Genomic DNA, 24,669 nt, shown 5'->3' on the forward strand with positions numbered 1-24,669 from the left:
CAAATAAACCCTTCCTTCTCAAAGCGGCCGTGGAACCAAGCAGTGGTGGCACATGCCTTTAATTGCAGTACTTGGGAGGCTGAGGCAGGCAGATTTCTGAGTTCGAAGCCAGGATGGTCTAGAGAGTGAGTTCAAGGACAGCCAGGGCTACAGAGAAACCCTGTCTCGAAAAACATTAAAAAAAAAAAAAAAAAAGCTATAATAGTTAAATGTCTCTTAAATATACATGATGTCTTCTGAAGATAAAAGTAATATGCACTCAACCAGTTTTTAAAATCTATTTGGAATATCAAACATGATGGAAGTAGAAGGAAATCTCTTATGAAGTCCTGTATGAAAGGAAGTTGTGACAAGATCCTGATTAGACAGAATTTGTTCCATCTCCAAGGGAGAATACACAGCATAACTGTGGCTTCATAGAATGAATTGGGTAGTGTTCTTTCTGTTTCTATTTTTTGGAATATTTTAAAGAGTATTAGTATTAGGTCTTCTTTGAAGGTTTGATAGAATTCTGCACTAAACCCATCTGGTCCTGGGATATTTTTCAGTCGGGAGACTTTTAATGACTGCTTCTATTTCTTTAGGGGATTATGGGACTATTTAGATGGTTTATCTGATCCTGATTTAACTTTGGCACCTGGTATCTGTCTAGAAAATTGTCCAATTCATCCAGATTTTCCAGTTTTGTTGAGTATAGGTTTTTGTAATAGGATCTGATGATTTTTGAATTTCCTTGGTTTCTGATTTTGTTAATTTGAATAGTGTCTCTGTGCCCTCTGGTTAGTCCGGCTAGGGGGTCTATCTATCTTGTCGATTTTCTCAAAGCACCCAAGTTCTTAAAAGGAGTTTCCCCAAAGCCACATGGATCCTGTCTTTTTTTAAACCCTCAGATGAGGCTGAGCCTCATCTGAATCTCTGCAGTACCACTCTTTCAGGTGTCAGACCCGAACTACCACCAGCATCTTAGCCTGTCTGAGCCCTCTGTTTAGAGGAATCCTGAGAACAGACCTGCATGCTTCCTTACCTCAAGCCTTTGACCAATCAGCCATCAGCAGCCCAAGGCAAGCATCAGCTTGAGATTGAAGATATCCAAATAAGAACACTTGGCATTTTTGCTAGCCCAGAAAAGACTCGAAGCATCTTTTCACCCTGATGCTGACCATGTTTCTCAGAAGCCAGAACTAAGCAAGGAGTGTAGCACTCGTTCCTATACTACTTCATGATGAAGAGGAAGAGGAGGAGGAGGAGGATCATAATAGGGATGACATGTTTCAGGTAGAAACCAGGTTACATATCATGTATAATATACTTATTTGAGGAGTAAGACATGGGCTGATAATGAAGGAGCACTACACAAACTGTAGAAGGTATAATGTTAATGGATTAGCTCCCATTCCCTCTTCCTCCCCTTCTTCCTTCACCACCTCCCCCATCTATTCTACCAATCTACCAGGGCCTTGTACTCGCTAACAAGCACCCTGCCACTGAGTTAAAGCCTTCATATTCTGACTTTCAAAGAAGCTTTGTACTGGCTCATAGAACAATCAGGTCTCCTGATAGGACACGTGACCTAGTTAATCATCCAACAGTATTGCGTTTGTCGATTTTTCTTACATGGTTAGACATAAAAGGAAGATAACAGCCACAGGTGTCAGGCCTTAATATTCTGAGAGCTGCTTAAAATTAACATTTCCTACATCATCTTGCAATGGCAATAAACATTTTAGTATTTATGTGCATATGTATTTCCTTATCTTACAACATGGTTTATTTTGCATCTATCCATAAGAAGTTTTTCCCTCCAGCCCCCAGATTTACATTACCACAAAGGCCAGTCTCCTTAAAATGACCTGAAGCTCTGCAAGACATTACTTACTCCCTACTTAATCTTCAAATAAATCACATTTACTCTGGCTTTGTAATCAATTTCACTTTATTGCATTCTACTTCTGATAACTGTATCTCAAAGACAAGGTACACAGTGACCCTGGGTACATTTGATTCCTCAACAGAGCAAGTGGCCTGAAAAGGAGAAGTACTTGCTCACTTTTACAGGATATTACATCAAAGGAACATCGGTGGGGAAGAAAAACAGATCCTGACACAGACACGTTAATCAGTTCAGGTCCTCGCACGGTGTCCATTGTGAAAAATCCCAGGAGAAGATGATACTTTTGTTGCAGTATTACACAAACGATTTGTGTCATCTACCCACACACATTTTCACTGTAGAGAAATTTCCCAGACGACTCTTTCTCCCAATTCTCAGCTGTCTCTGGTCAAACACTCAAAAGGATCACACACCGTGCATGGGTTTGGCTGTTGACCAGCTTTTCAGTCCTGTAGAGACTCCGTGAGCTCACTTTCCCCTCCGGGTTCCTCCAGAGCTGAAAATTCTGTTTCAATAAGCGGTTTCAGAAATTTCTCGACCTTGGTTAATCTTTGCTTGAGTTTCTGCTGCATCGACTCATATTCAGCCAAGATACGGGCAAATCGCGTTTGCAGGAGGTCCACTGACCCCTCCATTCGAGTGACCTTCTCTTCCAGGTCTTTAGGGTCACTGCCCATATTTGCAATGTTTATATCCAGCAGACCATCTTTCATTAAGATCTGCCTCCCTTTCTCTTCCAGCATAGTTTTGGCATCTGGGTACTCTGTAAGAGCTTCCATGAGGTCATCTTTGGAGAGGCAGAACAGGTCCGAGTAGCCGATGCTCTTAATGTTGGCTGTTCTTCGGTTGCCAGCCTTGCTGCCTTTGATATTAAGAATGCTGATCTCACCAAAGTAACTGCCGTCACTCAACACCACAAACTGTGTAATTCCGTCATCTGCCACCACAGCAAGTTTGCCTTCCTTGATGATGTACATCTCCCGCCCGATGTCCCCTTTCTTGCATATGTAATCTCCGGGACTATACACCTGGGGTTGTAGTTTCAACACCAACTCCACCAACAGACCAGCTTCACAGTCAGCAAAGATGCGAACCTTTTTTAACGTGTCTAGATGAACGTTGATGGCAATTTCTGCCCTTAGTTTGTCAGGGAGGTATCTCAGGACTTCTCTCTCATCCACTGTTTTTTTGTTGGTCCACAGGTAGTCAAACCATTTAATAACCCTCTTTTCCATATCTTTGCTTACATTTCGAAAATTCATGTACTGTTTGATAGCATCAACTCTTGATTGAAATTCTGCCCGGGCTGCATTCATATTGGAAATCATGGAACCTATGTTACCGACAATGGTGGCGAAAATTAAAACTCCAATTAAGAAGTCTACCACCACAAAGATGTACTCAGAATCCAGCACGGGAGGTGGAGTTTCACCAATGGTTGTCAAAGTCAAAGTAGACCAATAAAGGCTGTAGACATATTTTCTAGCTAAACGGCCGAATTCAGGATCATTAACATCAGGGTAGACCCATGTGTCATTCCCAAATCCAATAGCTTTTGAGATGGAATAATACACACAAGCGTTCCAGTGGATGATGATGACGATGTACATCACAAGGTTCGAAATCCTAAAGATGTTTGGGTAGTTGGTCCTTGTTTCCGTCCTCTGGAAGAACTCAAACATTCGAGAGATCCTTAACAGCCGGTTTAACCTGATTTCTGGATAGTTCCACCCAAACTTGATGTACAGCAGATCGGTCGGTATCACTGACAGAACATCAAGTTTAAACTGCAGGTTTGCTTTGTATTTCTCTATGAGTTTCATTCTGTCTTTCACTAGCAGCCCTTGTTCCAGGTAACCTAAAATAGAAGAGAGACAAGACAGGCTGTGTCTGTTGATTACGTTGCTGTGACTGTTTAATATAGTCGCTCTTAATCAGCTTTGTTTAGGCCAAAATCAAAAGACTTTTCAATAAATATGTCTGCAGTGATACAATATCCCATAAGATCAAATCTACATGTGGTTAGAGAAGAGTCTATTGCAGGAGAAAAAGGGGGTTAAAAAAATCATACTTTTTAGTGTAAAAGTGCCAGGAGTCAGTGTGGTCTGGAATGGTTTGAAGTGGGACACAGCATTGGATACCGAGGTAGTTTTAAAGACTGGTGCTCACTGGCCTTCTAGCTTGCTAACCATACTGAATGCTTCCTGATAGGTTCCTTAAAAGCCCCAAAAATTTCTTGCTTACTCTGTAGTTAAGATCTCTTGGGCCTGTTGCCTATCAGCAGGGAATTAAGTTGTTGTTTCTTTGTTTGTTTGTTTGTTTGTTTGTTTTTAAATGCTATCATTCTCTTCTCTGTCCAGGCAGTCAGAAGCCTCTCTGACTAGGCTGGTTAACTCTTTGTGAACCAGAAAGGAAGGAAAGGAAAAGAATTAAAATGCTTTATACAGGCAAATATACACAGACACATATACTCACACACCCACAATCTGGTCGAGACTGACCATCTGTCTCAATCAATTCCACAAGTATTCATGCATGATTACATACATACACATATACCTACACATGTATGAACAGAAAAAATATACATTTGAATGGATGGATGGATGGATGGATGGATGGATGAATGGATGAGTGGGTTGGTGGCATAGAGCTCCCAAGCCAAACTATCCAACCAACAACCTTATTTATTTTCTCTGGACTTTCTATACGTTCTTAGACAAAATGTTCTTTAGAAAATTACCTCAGAGATAAAATGTTACATAAAATGGGAATTACAGAAGGATGTTGATATTAAGTTCAAAGCAATGTTTCACTCTAAATGCTCATTATAAGTTCAAAGCAACAGTTTTTATATGACCTTGCCTTATCATAGCACACACCTGTGGACTTATTCTTAGACCTAAATGTTTTTCCTTGAACACAGATTTGTCTCAAGTCTATTTCCTTTTTTAGTGTGATAGTGATAGCCTTTTCTTACTATTATAAGGAGTGAGAACATTCTAGTCTTGATTTTAACTTATTACATCTTTCTAGCAAAGCAACTAAAACCATCTCTTAAAACTTCCTAAAACTATTTGAATCAGTGCAGAAATTCTATAGAATCATCAATTCATCTAAACAGCATTAATTCATGAAAGTTTATCTCTATAATGATCTGCAGGAAATCTGCTCAATAAGGTGGGCCAATGGCCAGGGATTCTTATTTTAACTTAATAATGACAGGAAAGGCATATCAGCTGCAGGAAACGATCCTGAGATGAAGTCTCTTTGGGACCTTGCCATTGAGCTCACCCATCCCAGACCATGCAAAAATGATGGGCCAGCTCCAAGAAGGCCACCAGGTAGCCCGAGCCTATCCTAGATGGCTCCTGACATAAAAGTAATATACAGAGAGGTAAATAGATGGATATATAAAGTGATTGTTATATGATTTTACACACTACACACCCAGGTAAAATCCTTTCTTTGATGAGTTGCATTTACATTCTGCAGTATTATTATATGATAAGTTACACACTTGGTTCCAGTTCTCAATTTCTGGCATACCATTGTTAACAATTTTTATGATTTCCCAAGAAAGCAAAGTGCTAGCTGTATCTTTGTTCTAATATTCGGTCTTGGCTTCAGCCCTTGCTGCAGAGCTCCAGAGTGCTTTGAATTCCTTGGATGATAAGGGTATCTTTGTTCTATGGAGGCAGGCAACTCTTGTTAGGCTCCTAGGGGTGGCTGGTCACAAAACACACTATGTTCAGAAGCTTGGGATTTTTCAACTCCATCCCCACTTCTTCCAGGAGAGGAAGAGGGGCTGGCAAGAAACTTAACCGTCTGTCACCGCCATATGATAAAGCCTTCCATAAAAATCATCAACTTTGGCAAGCCGAGAGCAGGCAAGTAAGAGAGCAAACGCAGAGAGTTAGAAGGGTGTTGTAACCCAGCGCCATGAAGACAGAAGCCCCCACTCTCAAAGCCTTCCACACTGGTCCTCTCTGCTACTGCATTTCCTTGTCCAGCCATACCACTTATCATGTCCTTTATTAAGAGAATAAACCATTGTGTGGATTTGGGGGCGAGGGGGGTTAGTGTGCTATGCTAACAAATACCTGATCCTGGGGAGGGGTTGTAGGAACCATAATGTAGAGCTATTTGAGCAGAAATGCAAGTTGGGTCATGTGTCTGATGTCTGAAGTCAGGGCGAACCTTATGAGCCCAGCCCTTAACCTGTGGAGTCTCACTAACTCCAGGTAGCTTCAGAACTGACTAAATTGCAGCTGGTGTTATAGATACTTAATAATTAGGAGCACTGATTGCTCTTCCAGAGGTCTGGAGTTCAATTCCCAGCAACCACATGATGGCTCACAATCATCTGTAATGCTATCCAATGCCCTTTTCTGGTGTGTCTGAGGATAGCTACAGCATACTCATAGATTAAATAAATAAATAAATAAATAAATAAATAAATAAATAAATAAATAAATAAATAAATCTGGGCTGGAGAGATGACTCAGTGGTTAAGAGCATTGACCTCTCTTCCAGAGGTCCTGAGTTCAATTCCCAGCAACCATATGGTCCTCTTCTGGTGTGTCTGAAGACAGCTACAGTGTACTCATATAAATAAAATAAATAAATCCTTTTTTTAAAGATGCTTAATAACTCATACTACTCCTTGGCAGAATCCAAGCCCTACTCTTAGGTGCCTGCCCTGCCATCTCAACGCTTGGCATGGTTATGTTTTTCACCTTCAGCGTGAGATGTAAATAGCTCTTCAGACTACATTTGCACGTCTTAATCTCATCCTCCAGGCTGTCTCTAATCCCCCTCAGATCTTCTTTTCTGTGCTGTGGGGCTTGTGCGATGAACCTAGGGCTGCAGCAGTACAAGGAGAGTTCATTTCTTCTCCCATAGCAGCAACAAAAGCTGTAAGGAAGCTCTGGCAACTTAGCACTGCTCCGACACTTAGAGAGCATCCTTTTGTGATTATTAGAGGCTTCTGTGTTGTGTGTAATTGTTACCTTTACAGTGGGGAGCTGTGTAGAAACAGTGAGCTTACACCTGCTTACTAAACACACTTCCACTAGAGAGCTATCGGTTGGTACTCCCTACTGACTGATACACTACCATGAACTACACCGTTTGTTTATGTTTCCTATAAAACCTTTATTAAGCCTCTTCTGTAAATCAATGACATGCTTCTTTGTGCCCTTTTAAGTATCTCCATGTATGGCAGCAATTGCCCCTTACCCACCAATATTGACTAAATATTTCTGTTCTTTCTATTCTTCTGCCTGGCGTAAACCCAATGAATAGGGTAAAGAAGGGAAACCACCAATCTACATTAACAAGCTTACTTAGGAGGCCGGGGTGATGGCTCAGAGCATAAGAGCCCTGGATGCTCTTCCAGAGGACATGAGTTCAGTTCTCAGTACCCACAGTGCAGTTCATAACAGTTTGTAACTCCAGGTCTAGGGGATCTGACACCCTCTTTTGGCCTTCTCAGGCATTTGGTGCACACAGTTCACAGACATACATGCAAGCAAAACACTCATATACATAAAATAAAAATAAAAGGTAAAGAAAAAAAATAAGGTGTCCTAGTAACATCTTCCTGGATCAGCAGGAATGACTTAAGCCAATGAGTAAGACCATGTTACTCATGTTTGCCACCCGACCCACCCGACCGAGGTTGTGAGTTTATCCTGAAGAACAGTAGGGTTTGGAAACGTCATTATGTGGTAGAGATAAAAGCAAGAAATTTCAAAAGACTCAAAACAGATCATACTTACCTGTCCTTGTTCGTACAAACATATCGGCAAGATAGACTACATCTGATACGTAATCAAAAATGAGCCAGTATTCTAGGTAATCAGACTGGAGTTCATCAAAACATGCTCTATAAAAGAAAGAAATGTATAAATAAAAGACATGGAGACTACTTGGAATCAAAGGTCCCTTTGTATAATTTTTTTCATACAACATGCTAAAGTTAGCGAGGTCTGTAAGAACACATTTAGTCAATCACAGTTTCCCTAAATCCCTTTTTGGGTGGTTATGGTTCATTTTCTCACACTTCTGAATTCTAATATCGTTTCCACCAATACTAGTTGGGTTTATAAAGATATCAGATAACCAGGCATGGTGGAACATTCCTTTAATCCCAAACACTAGGGAGGCAAGGCAGGAAGATCTGTGTGTTTAAGACCAGCCTGGTCTAAATGGAGAGGTTCAGGACAGCCAGGGCTACACAGAGAAACCCTGTCTGGAAAACAACAACAACCACAACAAAGAATAAAGTGTCTCAGCTGGGAGGATCCTCTCATTGATAAAGTGTTTGCTGTGTAAGCATGATGCTCTGAATTCACTCCTCAGAACCACGTTAACAACAGCATCAACAACAGAACAGCCATAGTGTCATATGCTTAGCATCCTAGCTCTGGAGAAGCAGAGAGGAGCAGCCCTCCCCACCCCATCACACCCCATTTTGCTATCCAGCCAGCCTAGATATACTGGGCTAGTTCCATGTCAATGAAAGATTCTATCTCAAATGCAAAGTAGATAGTATCCTGAGGACACACAAGGCTGACCTCTGGTCTCCACATATATATACATACATGTGTACACAAACACTCACAAAACACACATATGGACACAAACACACAACAAAACACACATATGCACACACATACACACACATAAAAATTAGCTTACAACTAAAGTCAAATCTCATCAGGACTGTGAAGCCCAATGATCACAAAGTTTGCATTCCCTATCTATACCCAAAAAGTTTCAGGGAAAATGTTCCTACCCTTCAACAACTAAGATGTTCAAGATATTACATCCTTCATTATTTTTCGCTATGGGCAATATTTTTTTTCTAGGCCAAAAATTATAGTTTCTCCCACTGACTGAACAACCAGAAGTTTGAAAACTTCTTCTACTTTCATCTCCATCCCATCCCAGGACTGTGTGTCTAAGCACATTAAGAATAAAAGACATTCTAACCTCAGGCAGACACATTGGGAAGGATTCAGCCATCCATCCTTTCCTACTTTTCTCTTGCTCTGAAGAGCCCTAAGGTCAAAGTATGTTGGCAGTAAACTTCTAAGTGTTTTGAAATCCACATAAGATACATATTCAAACCTTGCAATAATCATCGTCCAGTTGTACATCACAGGCAAAGTGATACAAAACAGCCAGTTGTAGTATGTGTTTCCTGAAGGATCAATAACCACGACTTCTTTCTTCTCCCTAGCAACAATTAGGAATAAAAAGGAAAGTTATTAAGAAACAAAAATATTTATATTTACCATCTCAAATATGGCTAAATCCACCACCCATAATTAATGTAGTAGAAGATGGATACCCTTGACTTAGGAAGATTAGCTCTATAATTATATTCACCATAAGAAGCTGGCTAGTTAGTGGCGGGGGGGTGGGGGGTGAGTAGATAGTTAAATCACCAGTCTTACAATGAATCATGACTTTTATTTTTAACCCTATATTTATCACAAAGATGCAGTCAGTTCTATTCCCTAACTATGGAGTGCAAATAAAGGCAGAAATTACAGGAAGCTATCGATTTCCCAACAGACCTTTGTAAGGTTAAGGGTAATAGGGCAGTGGCTTTCCCATCACTTCTCTTCCCCTTATCTGGAAGCAAAATGAGCTGAACTACACTTTTGAGGGATGGGAGCTGTGACTCAGTATCTCGTCCATAAAGAAGGGCAACACAGCACAGTACTCGCTCAAATGTTTGCAGGAATGATCTTTGAGAGTTGTAGCGGGCATAAAGAATAAAGGAATAAAACACGTGATCAAAGAGGCATGTGAAATATTCTACCAAACCTATATCTTTAAGAATTTTCCATCTTACAAAAGCTTCAACAACTTTCTGAACAGGTGCAATTAGCTGAATTATTATCAGTTCATGGGTTATTTTGTATAAATAAATTGAGAGAACAAGTTCTTTTTGATCTAAAAGAATTTTCCTTAAAAGCTTTGCAAATATGACTTTGCCCTCCCTTTGTGAAATTCTAGATTTCAGTTGTCTACTTGACGAGGAGTTCCTCAAGAGCCAGCACTTGGGATGCGCTTGTGCCGTTACCAAAAGCACTGTGGCTTTGGGGTACTTGTCAAAATGTTAATGGAGTTATGAAGTTTTAATTTTGGCCTCTACAGGCAGATGAGATCCTTGGAGCCCAGTGATTCTTAACTTGAATATTTAGTGGGAAGTGTTTCTTCATCAGTGCATGTGAGAGAGAATTCACTAATGCAGCAACATTCTTTAATTGAAAAATTCAAACTTGCTAGTTTTAGGGAACCTAAAAAAAGTTGGATAGCAATTTATATAAAATGTTTTTTCTTAAGTATTTAAGGACTTCATCTGAGGCACCCTGCTGTAAAGCTCTTTCTATGCTTTGGGAAGTTTTTACCTACATCTACAATGCTTTACAATCTCATGTCGGTTTTCAATGCCAGTAAAAAACACTTACTCTTCTTTCTTCTCTTTGGTTTTCTCCTCCTTCTTTTTCTTCTCTTTTTCCTTTTCCTTCTTCTTTTTCTTCTCTGGGTCCTTTTTATTTTCATTTTTATCATCGGCCTTGCTGGAAAAGTTGAGTATGTGTAGTTACCATATGCAAACAGCACACAGGCAGACAAGCATAAAGAGGCATTGATGCAACGTCTGGCTTACCTCTTCTTTTCCTTCTTTTTTTTCTTTTTCTCCTTTGGCTCTCTAGAGAAAAACAGCATCTGTCACATAGCCACATCACTTTAGCCCCAGGTTCTCTCTACTTTCCTCTCCATTGAGCAAGAATTCTCAGCCTTGCATTTAAAGTCCTGCCTCAGTGCTAAGAAACCCACAGGATGGACAGAAGCAAATGCGTAGCCAGACAAACAAGCAAACCGTACCCCAGTTAACAGAAAACAAATGTTGAAAGGGGCAGAGTTAGAATTGGGAACAAAACACCCATGGAAGGAGTTACAGAGACAAAGTTTGGAGCTGAGACAAAAGGATGGGCAATGTATAGACTGCCATACCCGGGGCTCCATCCCATAATCAGCCTCCAAACACTGACACCATTGCATACACTAGCAAGATTTTGCTGAAAGGAGCCTGATATAACTATCTCTTATGAGGCTATGCTGGGGCCTAGCAAACACAGAAGTGGATGCTCACAGTCAGCTATTGGATGGAACACAGGGCCCCCAGTGGAGGAGCTAGAGAAAGTACCCAAGGAGCTAAAGGGGTTTGCAACCCTATAGGTGGAACAACAATATGAACTAACCAGTACCCCCAGAGCTCGTCTCTCTAGCTGCATATGTATCAGAAGATGGCCTAGTCAGCCATCATTGGAAACAGAGGTCCATTGGTCTTGCAAACTTTATATGCCTCAGTACAGGGGAATGCCAGGGCCAAGAAGTGGGAGTGGGTGGGTAGGGGAGTGGGGGGAGGAGGGTATGGGGGACTTTTGGAATAGCTTTGGAAATGTAAATGAAGAAAATAACTAATAAATAAAAAAAGCCAACAACAACAACAAAAAAAGAAAATTATGTAAAGAAATCACTAACCTAATAAACAATAGCCTCAATGAGTATACTTTCAGAATTCTAATATATAAAAATAATGATTATTTTACTTTAAGCTTATGATATCATTCTCATATATTGCTAAATTAAAACATGAAGGAACTCATGAAAATGTCATGTATTCTCATTTGAGGAAATAACATTGGCTTTGTTTATGTTGTTATTGTTGTTGTTTCATGAGTCATTCATGAAAAATTCATGAAAATCTCATGAAAATTTCATGATCATTCATTCCGGTCATGAGGTTGGACAGTAATTCCAAATATGACCAAATAGTAAATCTGACATGCAGGATAAACGGCACAGGGAAAGGAAGCTGCAGAGACGGTGGGTTAGCACCGTTCTACCCCGAATCACTGTCCACTGTCTCACCAGCCCCAACCTCCATGGCCTACCTATGGCCATGTATGGAACTAGCTGTTGAAACACAGATCATGGATGGGTTGTGTTGGGAACCCCAAACAGGCTATGTCTATATCATGAAACTGTCTAAAGATGGCCTTGAAACAGAGTGGTTAAGTTAATCTCCCCAATGGCACAGCTTCAAGTACCATGTGGTCGACTCATATGTTATAGAAAAAGATGTGGCTAACTTAAGAATAAGTGAAGATTTACGTATTCATGCCCATTAGGGCAATCCTAAAGGGCTTAACTAGTTGGTTAAGGACCTAGTTGGAAAAAAGATAGAATGATCAGGCAAAGTAGTTCTAGAGAAAAGAAAGACTAATGAGCAGAACATTTGAAAATCTTCGTATCCCGTATCAGAGAACAACCAAGTAGACTGCAGGATTCAGCTAGCTGATAAATCCAGCCCCCATTGTGGTATCTCCAGTGCTGGTACAATGTGAATATGAATGCGGCCTCCATGACAACAAAAGTAAAGGCCATCTTAAGGCCCAACACATGACTTCTTATTATGGCTGTTGCTGAACAGCCACCCTTCCAGTTACAAAGCATGTGGATCATGTAGGTAGCTTTGCTGTTATGTATGATGTGGCTTCAGGGTTTAGCTATTAAGGAAATTAAGCACTTGATGGTAAATTAACTTCACTGGAATTTTGTCAACAAAGAAAGGACTTCAAATATTTTGATACTAACCAATTTATATTGTGGTATATGTTGCCTTTTTGCCACAAACTTGACCAGTATTATTGTTAAGGGATTTCTAAAGTATGACCCACCTATAAAGAACACAGTGCAGCCTCACTTTGAGTCTACTTTATAGCAAAAGAAATGTGGCGTTGGATACTGTGTTTGTTAGGGTTACCATGGCTATGATAAAGCATAATGACCAAAAGCAAGTTAGGGAGGAAAGCTGACACTTCCATATTGTGTCCATCGCTGAAGGAAGTCAGGGCAGGAACCTGGAGGCAGGAGCTAATGTTGAGGCCATGGAGGTGTGATGTTCACTGGTTTGCTTGTCATGGCTGCCTCAGCCTACTCTCTTATGGCACCCAGGACCATCAGTCCACTAATGGCACCACTCACAATGGACTGGGCCCTCTCTCATCAATCGCTAATTAAAAAAATATCCTACTGGCTTGCCAATCTTACGGGCCAATCTTACAGGGGCATTTTTTTTTCAACTGAAGCTCCTTTATTTCTAGTGACTTGTGTCAAGTCTATGTAAAACTAGCCAGTCCAGATACTGAGTTTGAAATCCGATAGTCCAATCGCATGTTGCTCCTCTCAGAAGTTTCTGTCTTGTTACAGGTATGGAGTGAACTTCCGAAGGCACAGAAGTGCTGCCAGAGAGTCAGATTCCTTGAAGATTAGGGACTATGATTTTTTTATGATACTGTTTACATGCATGTATGCGTACATGAATGGTCTTTAGGTGGTGCTCTATGCCTATACACGAATAGCATGCACAGGTCTAGGAACCAAGGTATTTAATTAAGGGAACTTTACATAGGAAAAATATACTTCTAATCCCTGCACATCTAGGTTTTGTGGTTCTACAGATTCTCAATTCATGAAGGAGGGTCTATACTTCTACAAAAAGGCACAGTTACAGTGCTATTAAACATTAATCTACAATTATCCTCTGGCCATTTTGTACCCCTCATTCCAGGAATCAAATTAGCAATACTTCTCATTCCAAGAATCAAATTAGCAAAGAAGAATCATCAGACTGTAAAGTTTATGATCCTGATCATCAAAGGTAGGTAGCACTGCTGTTATGCAATAAGAAAGTAGAAAACTATCTGACAGGCATATGATCTATTATGGCTGTGGTTCACAACATAAAGATCACACCCCCTTCAATGGGTGAAAGGGCCCTGTCACAGGGGTTGCATATCAGACATCTTGCACATCAGATATTTACAATTCATAACAGCAGCAAAAATACAGTTATGAGGTAGCAAGGAAAATAATTTTATGGTTGGTGATCACAACATGAGGAACTATATTAAAGGATTGCAGAGTTCAGAAGGTTGAGAATCACATTATGGTATCCTTTGGAATTTCCCCAGCCTGTCTTTGATAATGCATGGACAAGTCTAGTAACCATGTCCAAAGGAAAACATGATGCCCAGATAAATGTCTGCATTTTCCTAGACCAAAAGACGTTTTGCACAATGGTGAGGAGTGGCTATAGAATCAATAAAAGCAGATAAGGAATTTCTGTGTAAACCTTAAAAGCATCTAAAGTTGTCAGAGACCTTTCTACATTCCATTGACTGTCCTCTTATACGTTTCCCTGGGACAAAAGAACATCCCCAACCCTTAGAGGGAGCAGCCCCATAATTTCCTATCTAAAAGAGTGGATCTGAGCAGGGCACAGGTGGGCAGCAAGGATACACTTGGCTTTCAGGCACATACTCTCCACGCACCAAGCCTTAGTGACCACCACTCACTTTCTCCTATCCCTTGGAAGGAAGGCCTGGGTAATGGAAATCAGCACTTTAAAATTTATCTCCCAGCTTGTTAGGGCTGCCCTTATTGAATGTCTGTGTATGACTGCAAAGGCCCAGGTCTGTTACCTGAGCATGACAGCAGCTTGAAAGCAGACCCATGTCCCCAAATTCCCATACGATCAAACCTATTCTCTGACATTCAGCGCCTTTCTCTGCCCAGTTCTATCACCCCTAACTCCCTTCCAGGTATCACTCCAAAGAGCACATCCAATAAGCCTGCACACAGACCTCTATGTCAGAGGCTGCCTCCTGGAGAATGTGGCTCAAGGTCCATGGCTCAGGGTTTCATGACTTTTGTTGTCCTAAGGAAAGGCAGTTGCATATATAACATAGACCTTTTAAAAAACATATATCCAAGTAGATGAATAAAATAAATACATATTACTTTGAATAGGGGAAGATGAATTTTCAAGATATAAAGTAGTAAAATGGAAGAACGTCATCTCTATTAAGTTATTTCATGTGCTGAGTATTCACTATATCTCTAATTTAGATACTGCTAGTGTTTGGACTTGCTTTAGTTTTCTTCTGTCGATGTACTCACTGGTCTTTGTTGCTGCTGTTGTTGACATTGAAAAGAGCCATAGTACCTGGCAAGTGCTGCTCCCTGGAAAAGGAAAAACATACAGGGGGTCACAGTGGCAGCCATGTCCATGGCAAACAAATTGTCTTTAAAAGACAGACTACTTGCAGTTTTCTGTTCACTACATAACATTGCCCAGAAGACTATTTCAAAAAATATAAAACCTCTGTGAAGCATGGCTTGCCAGAAAGCAGTGCATTGAACCAAAATGGTTAGTAAAGACCTATTGGTCAAGGTTCATACCAAAAAAAATTAGCATTCCCCTTGGCCTTGAGTGAACCAAGACAGATGCCACTGACCCCAGATAGAGAAGAGAAGAAGATGGGAAAGAAGAGTTTTAAAAATACAGAGTGGAAATCTAGAATTAGTCAACAGAAAGAAGCAAAAAGAGGGGGAAAGAACAAAAATGAAAATACATTACATAGAATTGGAAACCCGGATCCACCGCGTCCCACACTCCTTCAGTGCCCTCCAGGCTCCGTAGTTGAGTGTGATTGCTTTATTTACCCTTTATTACACTACCCCTCTCCTAACCCCACACTACATCTCCTGGGAATGGGCTCTACTGGATATAGCAGTTTAGAGGATGATAGCCCACCCTGTTGTAGATGGTTATTTCAGAACACTGAGGGATGCATTCAAGAGAAGCAAGGGATCGAGGGAGTGTGGTGAGCCAAACATACCCAACACTTTCTAGGAGGCCCTGATGAAAAAGACAAATGGAACTTCATTCCGTGTCCTTGTCCAGGAACAGACATAGCAAGGCCAGTCAGAGACTGGAGCCAGTGCCTTGAAGGAGTCAAGGTTGTGGTTTCTGAGGACCCAACGTCTCCCTGGACTGTGGTTATCAGTCCTAAGGCAGCTCTGTCTGAGGTATCCTGTGTTCTCTTTGCCAACACTGTCTGATTCAGTGCTCTACTGACCTTGGCTGTTTTCCTCCTACAAAACGTATATACAATGCTATACTTCTTAATAAACTCACTTGGCATAGGCATGGGCTATTGCAAGACATTCTAGTCTCCTTTACTCCTTTTGTCATTGTTTCTCATCTTTATTTCCCATCTCCAGTCATCATGCTCAACATCTTGCTGTCTGGGACCCTTCTTCTTGCAGGCCTAGGTCAATAGAGGTATTTGGGTGCAAAGTTTCTTAGAAACAGGTATTAATCTCAGGGAGTGTGATGGAGCATAGTTCTGAGAACTCTGTGGCTTGTGAATACTAGACACCTACAGCTTTCCAAGAGAGGACAAAGGTAAGGAACAGAAGTAGCAAAGGACTTGTGAGATCTTGCATGATATTTCGGTGGCAAGAGCACTGGCCACGCCCACTCTCCAGATGGGATAGAAGGTTTTTTCACTCAGGTGATGTTTAAGAGACACATTCTGGAGGGTGGATGCGCCTGCTCACCTCTGTGATGGTCCTCGCCTTTTGTACGAGTTGCTTCTAAAGAAAGAGTCCTCATTCTCTGATTCTTCAGACAGAGAGCCATTGTCATCGTCAGAAAAGGAGCTGCCACACAAAGGGAAGCAGGGGTGAGTAGGGTCCTGTGTCAACCAGCGGCTCGGAGGAGCACCACGTCTCATCAAGGCGAGCACTCACTCTATCCCTCTCCATCTCTTCTCAGGCTAACGCACAGCACAGGCTTAGTTAGAGTGAGGTACAAGTATAGCATTCTATACAGAGTGTGCCCAGCGAAGATTCAGATACACATACACGTTCTAGATCTGCCCCATCACTATTGTTTGATAGACAATTGGTAGAGGTCAATGTTTGTCCAATAGAAAGTTAGTATCTAATTTTAGGTCATTTAATATTCATGAATAAACTGTCACTTCTGTTATTTCCCTCCATTAAAAGAAAATTCTGTCACACACACATACACACACACCTGCAAGCACACTATTCATTTATGGCTAACTATTTTAGATTACATTATTATATATTAGATTTCATATTCTATATATTTTTTGCATTTATGTATAGGAATGTCATCTGATTTTATATTTCCCATGGGGAAACATCCTACTTATAAGTAAAGAAGTATTTGTCATAGCCACTTAATAGATGTTTCCAGAAACTACACACCATAATTTCATGTGATGAACAAGTTATACTGTCCCAGAGTATAAATAAATTCACTAAATCAAATAGGTTATACATTTTAAAGTTACAAATGATATGATTGAAATCAAACCTAGATAAGTTACAATGATATTGTGTTAAGAATGCCTAAGAAGGTGCATACAATCACCTGCACGCTCCATTTTCCATCCGCCGGATTTCCTTTTCAATGGCTGGTACGATCACATTGGGAATATTTACGAAGGAATGCCACGTATTGATAATATTTGTCTTCATGGTTAGTTTAATATCTGAGAAGACAGAAATCCTATTAATGAGAAGAACTTTTATGCTTACATATATAATCACATTTTGCACTACAGCAGCAATGCTGAGACACCAGAGCTCTACTGAGGAGGCGAAGTATGCCAGCTGTGGTCCTTCAGCTGAGCCACACTGGCCCACACCTCTGTGCTTTGGCACACGCACTCCTGGGGTTAAGCCTAGATAGATGCAGCCCATCTCTTAAAGCCAGTCCCAAGACTCTTCACCCTTAACATTGTTAATCACACCCTCTCCTCTCTGCTACCGAAGTATGCATACATTAACTCATTCTCTATGCAAAATCACTGTGCATTCTATCCTCAAAGCTAAACTCTAACCCTTGTAGAGTCCTTTGCGGCAATGGAGGAGTGCTTGGTATATAATAGACATCTGAGAAGCGGTTACTCATCAAACAAATCCTGTTTTGTTGTCCGTGGTGGGCACATGGTACTGCTGTTTCTTTGATGTTGAGAATAGAACCGAGGGCCTTGTGCATGTTAGACATGTTCTCTACCACTGAGTTCTATTCCCAGCCCAAAATCCTGGTCTTAATATTTGAAAAACTATACTAATATAACTTTTCATCAGGAGTTACAAAAATCTGCAATAACTTTGCAATGACTTTTCAGATGTTAAATATGGTGGACAGCCCACAGCAGCCAGTCCTCTCTCCCTGGGGTGTGTTTTTGTGGTTCACAAGACAGAATGAACTAAAAACATCTGCATTTCCTCAATTCCTGGGTAGTTCATATTCTCAGTGTCACTGAGGAGTCAACGGTTGTATATGCATCTACGGTACTTGGAAAGCAGAGCCAAAATTAAAGACATTTTTCCACCTTGTTATGACATCCAGAAAGAAAAGACAAGGGACCAGTGACATTTACTAGATCAGAAATCCCTGAGCAGTCAATCACAACTCCTCTACATCCAAAAACCATGGCATTAGGTTTACACTGGGGCAGTGGGGGAATGGCAAGAATAGAGAGGCACTTGGCTCTGGCTACAGTAAAGATGGCTCCTTAGGCTCGGGCTCATAGTTTAGGGACATGTTCCTGTCAGTGGAGCAGCTTCAAGTAGCTAGGTTCTCACTAGCCTTTGAGAGAAGGGAGGAAGGATTTTCTCTGCAGGCCAGATCTGGAATGCCATTTTGGGTCAGCATGCTTAGAACTCAGTCTGGAGCCTACTACCTCAAACCTTGCAAGGACCATTAGGTCCCAGTCCCTTAAATTAAAGCTATGAAGAGGAGTAAGGGCAAGGAAGACACACTGTGCCATCTCGTTTCTAAAACATGACCAAATTGTTTTCTCGACTGCCAGTACACAGAATACTGTAAAACTCTGTCAAAATGAGAGTATGGAAGAGACAGACAGAAAGGAGGATGTCAAAGGAAAACAAGGAGGACAGTGGAGAAGTGTGAGAGGGAGACGGCCTGAGGCATTGTCCAGATTCTAGTATCTGGAGAATATATGAGAGTAATGCAGTGTCTGGGAAGAAGGCTCAGTATATAGGTAATGAACTTGGCAGGTTAGCATGAGGACCTGGGTTAGACTCCTGAAATCTATGCTTAGCAATCTGCCTGAGATCCCAGAACAGGAAGGCTAGGATTCTCTAGCAAATGGCTAGCTAGACTGGCCAAATAAATGAATTCCAGATTCAAAAGAGAGACTCTGCCTCAAAATATAAGGTGAAAGGAGATCAAGGAAGACACCTGACATTGACCTATGGCCTCCACATGTATGTACATACATGTACCCATACATAGCAACATATACATGCAAACACACATATACAGATCATATACAGAGACATAATAAAATAGAATGTTAATGGACAAGACTTTTCTGCTGCAGTTTGAAGATGTGCATAATAGCTTCTAGATCTTACTGCATGGTTTTATACTAGTCTAAACTATCAAGACAATGAGAATATTGTCTCCTTAACTGGATTAGTTGGTCATTTACTGGAAGTCCAAAAGAATCACTACAAAGTATGTTCTGTGTTTACAAGCATGGGAAGAAATTTAAAGAAAGGTGAAGTTAGGCCAGCAGATGGCTCAGTTGCAATGTGCTTTCCATGCAACCATGAGGTCCACAGTATCAGCCCCAGAGCCCACATAATGCTATGTTTATTGATGCTAGCCTACAATGCCAGTGCTGGCCAGGCAGAGACAGGAGGATCCCTGAATTGACAAGCTCCAGATTCCATGAGCAGACAGTAACTGAGGAAGACACTAGTGTCAACCTTTGGCCTCCACACACGCCTGTACTTGCACCTCCTGGGCACACACATGTACACACATATACACTAAGCACACACACACAAGTAAAGATACCAGTGAACCAGAAATGCCCTCCCTCCATCTGAGGAATGTTCTGTCATCTATAGAATTAATCTCCCTGGAAAGAAATCATGTTAAGGTCTCTAAAGTCTAAGAACCTTGATCATCTTTGGTCTTTCCTCTGTATTGCACGTCTCACAGTGTAGTGATTAGGCATGTTTACCTTCATGATCATGCTGCTCCCAAAACATAGAGTCTGTTTTAATTATTAGTGTGTGTGTGTGTGTGTGTGTTTGAGTGTGTGTATGTGCACCATGTAGATGTAGGAGCTTGCAGAGATCAGAAATGGGCATAACATCCCTTGGAACTAAACTTACAGACCATTGTGAGCTGTCATCTGGATGCTGAATCCTGAACTCAGGTCTTCTGCAAAGGCAAAAATTCTCTTAAGAATACCAGAAAAATTGCTATGAGATAGTCTCTCCCAGAAATGGCCGCATAAACAAGGCTGAACAATAGAAACATCAGTGGACATGTTGTTACCATGGAATGGGGAGGTCCTCAAGGTGCACCACCCCCCAAGACAAACTATAGGCAACTATTGGCTGGTGGGAGGAGAATTGTCCTCTTCCAGGGATGAACACTCTTATTGGCTGCCCAGTGAAAAGTGATCAGCCTTGAAACAAGAATGAACTTAGCAGGTTCTACTTATATATACTTGCGTGTGTGCATGTGGATGTTGTTGTTCTGCTCTGGATGTGTTGTAGGCCCTGAGTGTGGTACAGATTGGTCGCACTTGCGCCATTGATATAGGTCAAACAGGAACTGAAGCAACCCCACCTATGGTAACTAACTGTTCCTGGAACAAGGCAAATCTTGTAGTGTCAGATCACAAGCAGGTAACTATGAGCACAATATCTATGCTCACCCAGGCACCAGAGGGTTGCTATGGCAACAGATGACTCTTTTTAAGTATTATTCTCATTCTTTCTGACCACACAGGCAAACAAACCCTGACTTAGCACAGAGCTGAGTTAGGAAGACTACGGTACCCAGACAAAGTCTAGGCAACAAGAACTTTAACCTCACTTACTAAGCTGTCAGAAACTACCTAGATAATATGTAGCATGGGGGAACTTAAGTGAATTTAAAGTAATGATTAAGTGAATTAAAGTAATATTTTTGAGCTCCAAAATATACTGGGTTAAATTAAAATTGTAACAGAAAGTACCCATAGGAGATATTTTATCTACTTTATTCATTGTTACGATGAGATACTCAACAAGAAGCAGAGAGTAATATAACTGGAATAAGAGAAAATACAATAATAGTTTTATGCAATATAATAACCATTACATACAACACAACCATAACAGTTGTAATACAAAAGAACAGGAGTATACAAAATAATGATAACTGGAATGTAATAGACAATCCATGACAAACAACAGAGAAATGGGGCATAAGTTGTATCCTTAAACCAGCAATCAGCAAAGACATAGTGAAGGTAAAATCTACCCTAGACCCTAAATTTTAATTCTCATATTATCTAAGGTGCTGTACAAGGTGCCAGTGGAGGCAAGTAGTCAACACCACCCAGCTGTGACACCTATAGACCACAGGGACAGGCCCAGCTAGGTAGACCAGATGGTACTATAATGACACTTTTATCTTGGGGGTAACTAACAACTGTCTAATAGTGCTAAAAGCCCACCCAATAGGTAGGTACTATAGAACAACAAACCAGGGCTAGATAAGTCATAGACTCTAGAGAAGAAACTACTACTGCCATTTCTTAAGCCAATATAATTTCTAACTATATTCTAAATACATATCTTTATACCTGCTGATAAGGGTGCCTTTTATCCCTCATTGAAGAAGCATTTTATTTTTTCATGTTCCATGAAATATTACTGAATATCATTTTCAAGATAAACTATACAATGAAAACATTCAACTATACTAGCTCTAACATCGCTCCCTTAAAGCACTCAAAACCTCAGATTTGGCATAAAATCAAAAATTCTGCTTAATAAACATGTCAGTTTATTGTTAAGTATATACAGTAAGAAACTGTATGCATCTATATATAAAATAATGGTATGTGCAGATCTATATATTATTAAATAAATAAAAATGTCTCAAATTGCATTTTATTTTTTAAATTTTATTTATTTTTTACTTATTCACTGTACATCCTGCTCAGTGACCCCTTTCTGGTCACCCCTCCCACTTTCTTTTCTCCATTCTCCCTCCCCTTCTATTCTGTGCTGGTTGAGCCCCTCACCCAGGTGTCCCCCTGACCCTGGCACTTCAAGTGCCAGGCATGAGAAAGCATTTTAAATCATAGGTTCCAACCCCACTTGAGGGTAACACAACTGAATGCTGGGGTCACAACATTTTTGGTCACAGTGAAAAGATTCTCAGTGTGACCAAACGTTAGTTCCAAATCCAAAGCATAATGAGAGTGAGGTGTTTCTGGCAGCCCGGTCGTTTTGTGAAGCTTTACTGAAGCCTTGGTTCTTAATACACAGCGTATAGAGTCGGAGAGGCCACATGTTATTAAATGGAAGCAGCAATGCCAGGTTTGGGGTATTTCCCTCTGAGCAATTGGTCAAGGAGGCCCCCAAACAATAGTTTAGTTTATTGCTGCTCTTCTTTGTCGATCACAAGAGCTAGACAGCAAAACCTTTGAGCTGAAGATAACACAGAGTTTGGATTGGACAGAAAGATCATGGTGAAGCTAAGCTGGAAGCTCCCTCCCTGATCCCAGCTTTCATGGAATAGAAGTTGACATTTGAGCAGCTAAAGAAGAAAAGCCATCAGCCTTCATCCCTAGCTATGGGCCTTACCTGGTACAATACCAAGTTCCCAGGCCCACTGGTATCAGTGATTGCTCTGAATGTAACTGCCTTCATTCTGATTGGATATGAAGCCCACTCTATAGGAAAGGAGCTCATATCTGGTGCTGTGGATCTGTCCATAAGCCCGTGTCTGGGGAGACTGTAGACCCTAAGGGTAAACCTACCGATGCTGTTTTGCTCTATGGATATGTTGTTAAACAGCCTCCTACAATGATAGAGTGGTTCTATTTTCAGATTTGTCAGGGACACTTCTCTTTTCAGTGAACAGTGGTTAATGCAGAGACACATGGCTGGTTAAGGCTGGGAATCTATGACTGCTGAGTGCCCAGCCTGTAACTGGACATCCATATCACCCTTTCCAACATCAGGAAACATCACAGAAGAGGGAGCAGGAAGAAGGTAAGAGGCAGACAATAGAGAAGAGGATTATACGATGTTGTCTTCTGACCATGATGTGCTTGTTGCACCAGGCCTGCAAAAGACTGGACCAGTCAACCTTCTTAGGGCTCCTCGGCTGCCAAGGAGCTGTGGCAACTGATTGCTGCTGGAAGATGGGGAGTCTTTGTCTTTAGTGATATAGTCACAGTTGAGTTGTCTGTGCTCCCTACTTATGCCCATATGGATAGCCTTGGTTAAACACCATGGCCATAAAGCAAAACCAAGAAGATATGGTCATGAGGTACTTGTTGGTAGGACTGTTGGAGGGGGCGGGGGAAGGTGTCAAAGATGGTATGAGGGTGATTTTGACCAGAATGTATTATATGCACATATGAAATGGTCTAAGACTAAATTAATTTTTAAAGTAAAAATGCAGGCTGGAGAGATGGCTCAGTGGTTAAGAGCACTGATTGCTCTTCGAGAGGTCCTGAGTTCAATTCCCAGCAACATGGTGGCTCACCACCATCTGTACTGGGATCTGATGCCCTCTTGTGGTGTGTCTGCAGACAGCAATAGTGTACTCGTATACATAAAATAAATAAATAAATCTTTAAAAAAACAATAACAACAAAAAATAAAGTGAAAACACTTAAAAAATAAATAAAAGAAACCATACACCAGAACAAAAGAACCAGATAGCCTTCTATGGAGCTTTCTGTCCAGTAGCTGCAGAATAGATTTTTCCAAGACAAGTCACAAACCAAATCGTAACAAATCATACTAAGTACCTTATTGGACTACAGTGCACTTCAAATAGAAATCAGTTACAAGAAAAACTTTGGAAGCTATATAAATATATAGGAAACAAACAACTTACTTTTGGACAGTCAACAGCTGAATGAAAAAAATTAGTAGGAAATTTTCATTTTTCCTGAAACAAAAGTGCAGCACAGCATCCTGAGTTATGTGGGATACAGAGAAGAGAAAACTGAAAGCAGAGCTTATGCAGTCAGTGCACATCAGAGAGTCAGGAAGTCCTTCAGTGAACAACTGTTACTACAAAGGTTCTCAATCCGTGGGGGTTACAATACCAGAGGTCGCTTAAGACCATCAGAAGACACAGATGTTTCCATTATGATTCATGACTGTAGCAAACTTACAGTCATGATGTAGCAACAAGAGTCACTTTCGGGTTGGAGGTCGCACAACAGGAGGGACTGTATTAAAGGGTGGCAGCACTGGGAAGCGTGAGAATTGCTGCACTAGAGGAATCCCTCGCTCCTCCCACTGTTCTCAAGGAGCTAAACAAATTCAAGTGCAAGACAAATTCAATGTTAACAAAGGAAAGAAAGAACTAAGGCCAAAGCCAAAAGAAAAGAAATAGAGACTGAAAGTTACAGAAGACAGCAAAAGAGCTTGTTCTTTGAAAAAAGAAGCAAACCTGGTAAGCCAAAAGGATGAATAAATCTACTGAATGAAATCAAAGATTAACAAAAGAGAGACATTACAACTGATAATACAGAATGCAAAAGATCTAAAATATTATTACAAAAAAACCCACATAGCAACAAATATGATAAAATACGATAGCCTAGAAGCGGGAGAAATCCATAGATGCACACATTTCATCAAGATTAAGTCATGAAGAAACAGAAAACCTAAACATATTACTATCAAGTACTGATGTGTAATCAATATTAAAAAGACTCCCATCAGAGAAAAGTCTAGAGCAAATGAATAAGATCAATTATTTAATGAAGAAATGGTGTCAGGTTTCTTTAAGT

At 40.7% G+C, this 24,669-nt stretch overlaps 1 protein-coding gene across 2 annotated transcripts in view; it reads right to left on the minus strand.

Moving 5' to 3' along the window:
• Positions 1-1,915: 1,915 nt before the first annotated feature.
• Positions 1,916-24,669, minus strand: part of Cnga1 (cyclic nucleotide gated channel alpha 1) — a 39,057-nt gene continuing 16,303 nt past the window's right edge. For both annotated transcript variants that reach the window (NM_007723.2, XM_006503709.1), the window contains exons 2-9: positions 17,232-17,352; positions 16,388-16,489; positions 14,942-15,004; positions 10,581-10,622; positions 10,381-10,491; positions 9,029-9,136; positions 7,675-7,781; positions 1,916-3,749 (exon numbers count right to left, since the gene is read on the minus strand). In NM_007723.2, coding sequence (NP_031749.2) covers positions 2,335-3,749; positions 7,675-7,781; positions 9,029-9,136; positions 10,381-10,491; positions 10,581-10,622; positions 14,942-15,004; positions 16,388-16,489; positions 17,232-17,338 — 2,055 coding nt within the window. In that variant the 5' untranslated portion in view covers positions 17,339-17,352 and the 3' untranslated portion in view covers positions 1,916-2,334. The remainder of the gene's footprint in view (positions 3,750-7,674; positions 7,782-9,028; positions 9,137-10,380; positions 10,492-10,580; positions 10,623-14,941; positions 15,005-16,387; positions 16,490-17,231; positions 17,353-24,669) is intronic.

Source organism: Mus musculus, chromosome 5 (genome assembly GCF_000001635.26).
Source record: "Mus musculus strain C57BL/6J chromosome 5, GRCm38.p6 C57BL/6J".
Classification (NCBI taxonomy): Eukaryota; Metazoa; Chordata; class Mammalia; order Rodentia; family Muridae; genus Mus; species Mus musculus.